Here is a 6,000-nt window from a genome sequence, read left to right as displayed (position 1 = left end):
CACCTGTCAGAGGTTTAATACCCATAGCATACAAAGACAATGTTCCTTTACTATCCAGGAAGAGAATTTTCCAGATGTTCCTAATACAGAATTTATGCCAATGGTTTGCATTTTGATTTTGGGTAATAATATTGGATGTATTTCATGACAACACTAATTCATGACAGCCCGCTAGAAGAGGGCAGGAATAGTGGAGTAAGAAGGGGCGAATTGAGTCTCAGAAAGGAGTAGCTAGAATAAAAGAAATTAGAATACTTTTGTTCTTTTAGAAGCAGAGAAAGTAGTGAACAGAAATAATAAGAGTAAATTAGCAACAGTTCTTAGGATATAAGAGCAGTATGGAAGATGTAGATAGCAGTGTTGCATGCACACATAATATTTCTAGGCATTGTATATCTTTAAAATGAGACAGAACATAAGGTATAAAATTATTATCTTACTGAATATAGAAAATCTCATTGCTTGGATCATAAGGCGGGGACTCTTTGAGAATAGTGAAAAGAGGTAAAAATGCAGTGACCACCATATCTCCATCCTTGTATACACTGGTTTTTGTCTTTCCAGCACAGTAAGAGCGGTCAAAGGAGTAAACATAACTGGAGTACTGCAGAAGCAGAAACATAAAAATCAGAAGGAGCATCATAGAAATATCTGCAAAGTTTAAGTCTGCATAGAGGTTTAAGTTTCAAAGATAGGAGGTGTATATATATCCTATGATTTTGTATCAATTCATGTAAATTCCTATTGTATTGTTGACTATGATGGCTACTCTTATTCCCATGGCTTCTTCAACTCAGTTTTCGAATACCCCATGGAGGATTCTGAAAAACTTTTTTCCTGGAACTCCACCTGTGAGGTCCCACTTGCAGGCAAAAAACCCAATATGGAAAATATGTTTGAGGCTCATCATCTCCAGGCCCAGGGGCAATGATTTCATCTAGTTCCATTGACAACAGGGCTCCTGAGCTGAAATCCTCTTGGGAAGACTTGACCAAGCTGATGTCAAAATACTGACTTCTGCAGTGGATGAAAATATTGTCAGAAGGGACAGAGTATATCTCCGCTGATACTATTCTTTTCTATCAAGCACAAAACTTGGGTATAATCATCAGAAATACATAAACTGTGCATTGTTTTAAACATTTGTAATCCCAACACTGAGGATCAAGATTTGGAAAATCAGTCAGTCAAGATCATCTCTGTAGACACAGAATGCTTGAGATTTATTTGTACTAGAGACTGTCTCAAAAAGTGTTGTTATAATCCATTTATATATCCACAGAATTTATTTTGCTTAGTTAGTGTGATTATCCTTGTGTATATGAGATATCTGTCTCCAAATACTACTTAAAGAGATGAAAATGAACTAAAAATTTGCATACATATATACAAACATAGATATACATACACATATAATGTGGTGATGTACATATGCATTAGTGAATCAATTTACTAAATAATTATGTATTGAATTTAGTTTATAAGTTGTTCCATGTCCTACTTCATGTAAGGCAACAGTCATGGGGAATAATACGGCTAGGATAAAGTAAGGAATATATGGGAGTTATCTGTTCTTTGTTTTTAATTTTCTCCAAAGCTAATAAAACTATAAAATGGAGACTACTAGCTTTTTTGTTTCTACACAGAGGTCTGTATTTGTGTGTGCACATCATGTGGAGGCCAGAGGTTGAAATCAAATGTCTTGCAAGGAAGACTTTACTACTCTCTACCTTATTTTTAAAACCAGGTTTCTAAGTGAAAACAGAACTTTTTGATTTACCTAAAGTAAATGAGCAACCAGTTTCAGGCCTCTGGAAGGAAGTACTGGGAGTAGAGGTGCACCATGCCCATATTTTAATGTGGGACCTGGGCATCCAACTGAGCTTCTCATTATTTTATGGGCAATGAATCATTACTTTCACACATAGAGTCTTCAAGTTTTAAGACAAAACTTTTAGTCAGCTCTCAAGTGGAGACATGTCATTATTATTTTTGGATTGTATCTAGAATAAATACAGAATAATTTTAAGGACAGAATAATGAATTTCAAAGATTTTTTGTGCAAATGTTTATTTTTAACATCTTATAACTTTTTTGAAGCACTGGGTATTGAATACAGTGCCAACTACATGTTAGGCAGAAAATGTAAAACATGTCTACAATGGGAATCATTTTTCATCTTGAAGATTAAAATCATAACATTAATAGGACAATGATGAATGATGGTACTAGAAATGGTTATGTTCAACAAGATAAGACAGATTCAGAAATAAAAATACCAAAGGATCTCTTTATCATCTTCTGTTTGTATGCTCGATGTCAAAGCAGAAAAGAAAGATAGAAGAAGAAAGTGAGAGGGCAATAGAAAGTAATGGAATATGTTACATTAATGAAAAATTGGAGAATGTTTGGAGGGGACAAAGGATAACACCCAGGAGTAAAGAGAATTCATAATTAAAGCAATATACAGACAGCATGGCAAGAGTGAACATTAAGTTAAATGGAGAGAAACTGAAAGCAATTCCACTAAATTCAGGGCAAGACAAAGCTGTCTACACTCTCCCTATTTCGTCAACACAGTAGTTGATGTTCTAGTAAGAGCAATAAGACAACTTAAGGAGATCAAGGGGATACAAATTGGAAAGAAATAAGCCAAACTATTGGTATGTTTGTTGGAGGAGCATGGAAGACTTTTGGAATTTTGACGAGGACAGTGGTTGGATGATTTGTGAGGGGCTTAATGTGGCATCGTAGTTGGAGCATGGAAGACAGTGATGCAGAGAGCAATGTAGATTATGATGGCCTGCCTCAAGAGGCTTCACAGCAGAAGAATATTAGTAACTGGGCTAGAGACCATTCTCATGATATTTTGGAGAGGAAGGTGGCTGCCTTCTGCCTTTGTCCAAAAATATCTATTTGAGGCTTAACTGAAGAAATTTAGATTAATGGCCCTGGTAGAGGAGATTTCAAGATAGCCTACTATTGATTGTGCTACATGGTTGTCAGTGGTCATGCTTATGCAGATCAATAATAAGCTTATCTATAATAAGAAGGAGCAAGCTATGCAAGGAAAAATATAATATATATACATATATATGAGCCTATGAACTGCAGAATGTTTAGTGCAGCTAAGAACAGTGCTCAAGGAGATAAAACCATGTAAAGAAAACAAGATGCTAAATGCAGTAATGACACTAGTTACTTCAGGAAAAGACTTCACCCAGCTAAACTTCCAAATTGTGGAAAGAAATGAAAGAAAAGCTAAAGCAGTGAAGGAAATTATTGACAACAGAATGCAAATGAAGATGTAGTTGAATGATGGGGCCATGTTGCAGCCCAGGCAAGCAGCAGAACATGGCAGCCTTGGTCACATGGTTCTGGCCTTAGAGTTCAGAATTCATGAAAGCAGGTATGAAGTCCTCTCGCACAACTAAGGATAGCTGTTGAGGCCACACTTGTTTTAGGGGTATCCCTGAACTGAGTCCCAAAGAGGACATTGAGTGGAGCCGCGAGTTTTATGCCCAGATGTTGTTGGAGAGACAAAGATGTTGGAAATGTCATCCTTGTGGTATATCTTCTGAGAAATACTGCTTACTAGGTTCAGGATGAGTCAACAAATCTGGACTGATAACAAATCTAGAAAGAGCTGGGGTACTGATAAATGCTTTCATATCATACATAGAATGTTGAATTTGGTTTGTCCTGCTGTTTTTGGCCTTATACTGGTCTTGTATTTCCTCACTACTGTCCCTTTCCTACAGTTTGAAGTTGTAATGCATACTCTGTGTCATAGTATGTTGTAACTGTATGATTATCTTCTTGCTTTATATTTCACTTGGGATTGCAGTTAAGAGAACCTCTAGAGTCTCAGAAGAATCTTTGAACTTTTAAACTATGTTAAGAGTGTTATAGGTTATGAAAACTTCTAAGGTTTGACTAATTTCATTTTGGTATACAATATTAGCTCATACTTGTGTTTGGTAGGATTGAGATTGAATATTATTTTTAAAATCATTTATTCATTTAACACACAAATACCAACCCCTTCTCTTCACAATACCCCTCATGCAGATTCTAACCTCATTCCTTCCTCCCCTTCTTCACTGTGAATCCGAAACCACCATAATGTTACAACCTCTGCCATTTCCTCCACACCAGCACTTCAAGTCAATGCAGGACTAGGGGCATCCTGTCCCACTGAGACCAGAATAGCCTTCCCAGTTAGAAAATGAAATTCACAAGCAGGCAGGCAACAGATTTAATGGCTTCCTCTGTTCCAGTTGTTGGGGAATCTTCCTGAAGACCAAGCTGCACATCTGCTACATAGGTCCAGGAGGCCTAGGTACAGCCTCTGCTTTGATTGGTGTTTCAGTCTCCAGGAGCCCTCAAGGGTTCAGATCATTTGACTCTGTTGGTCCTCTTGTAGAGTCCCTGTCCTCTTTGGGTCCTTCAAATCTTCCCCCCAAATATTCTATAAGACTCTCCCAGCTCTATCTAACATTTGAATTTGGGTTTCTGCATCTCTTTCCATTGGCTACTGGGTGGACTCTCTCAGAGGACAGTTATGCAAGACTCCTGTCTGCAAGCATAACAAAATATCATTAATATTGTCAGAGATTGGTTCTTGTACATGTGATGGGTTTCAATTTAGACCAGTCATTGTTTGAAGGTTCCCTCTGTTTCTAATTTATTTTTGTCCCTGAATAACTTGTAGATAGGACATATTTTGGGTCAAAGGTTTTGTGAGTGGGTTGCTGTCCTTATCCCTCCACTGGCCATCCTACCTGGCTACAGGATGTAGACATATCAGGATCAATATCTCTGACTCCTAGGGGTCTCAGCTAGAGTCACCCCCAAAGACACCCTGGAGCTTCCTTCAATGCCAGGTCTATGGCAACTCCAAGAGGTTACTTTCCTGCTGGTTTCCATTCTCTTCCCCCTCTCTCCCTATACCTGATTTCCATGCCTGCCTGATCCCCTTCTGATTCCATCTCCTACTCAGTTTCCTCTCTCCTTCTGACCCCAATATCCACTATATTTCCTCTTCTGAGAAGGATTCACCCTTTCTCCCTTGGTCCTTCTTGTTATTTGGCTGTTTTGGGTCTGTGGACGCATGGTTACCATGTATCGTATGACTAATATCCACCTATAAGTGAGTACTTACCATGCATATCCTTTTGGGTATGGGTTACTTCACTCGGGATGATATTTTATAGTTACATCCATTTCCCTAGAAAATGCATGAAGTAAGACACAACAGACTCTACTTTCAGCAGAGAAAAGATGAAGAAAAAAGAAATAAACTTATATGAAATTTTATTTCCAAGCGAACTGCCAAGGTAGCACTAAGTTGCCTGTACCAGGTCAAGGACAAAGGTAGCAGCCATTAAAGGTTCTTTCTCCTCTAGATGATGTGGACACTAGAAAAACAGTAGGTGGAAACATTTCAACCCAGGGGACAGAGAGGCAATCATTGGGTGGCTGGATGACTGGAGCATAGCTAGGTGAGCATATGGAAGCTGAAAAGAGGCACAGAAGTAGTTTATACTTTTTGGATAATATCCACTAATCAGTGAGCACATACCATGTAAGCCCTTTTGGGTCTGAAGGATGAAATTTTCTAGTTCATCCATTTACCTATAAAATTCATGATGTCTTTGTTTTTAATAGCTGAGTAGTATTTCATTGTGTAAATGAACATTTCTTTTTATCCATCCTTTGGTTGAGGGAAAAATCTGGGTTGTTTCTAATTTTTGGCTATTACAAATAAGGCTGCTATGGACACTGTGGAGCATATGTCCTTTTGGTAATGTGGGGCATCTTTTGGGTATATGCCCAAGAGTGGTATAGCTGGGTCTTCAGATAGAACTATTTCCAATTTTCTGAGGAACTTCCAGATTGATTCCCAAAGTGGTTGTATCTGTTTGCAATTCCACCAGCAATGGAGGAGGTGTTCCACTTTCTCCACATCATTTTCAGCACAAGCTGTGTCTTGAGTTA

General features: G+C 38.1%; 1 protein-coding gene across 1 annotated transcript in view; it reads right to left on the bottom strand.

Moving 5' to 3' along the window:
• Positions 1-436: 436 nt before the first annotated feature.
• LOC114616253 (vomeronasal type-2 receptor 116-like) overlaps positions 437-6,000 on the bottom strand; it is a gene marked incomplete at its 5' end in the record, with an annotated part of 30,227 nt that continues 24,663 nt past the window's right edge. Inside the window, one exon of the mRNA XM_028761759.1 lies at positions 437-604. Coding sequence (XP_028617592.1) covers positions 437-604 — 168 coding nt within the window. The remainder of the gene's footprint in view (positions 605-6,000) is intronic.

This window comes from Grammomys surdaster, unplaced genomic scaffold (assembly GCF_004785775.1).
Source record: "Grammomys surdaster isolate TR1022 unplaced genomic scaffold, NIH_TR_1.0 312549, whole genome shotgun sequence".
NCBI classification, from domain to species: domain Eukaryota; kingdom Metazoa; phylum Chordata; class Mammalia; order Rodentia; family Muridae; genus Grammomys; species Grammomys surdaster.
Note: the sequence above shows the minus strand (reverse complement) of the source record. Positions and strands in the feature narration are given on the sequence as shown.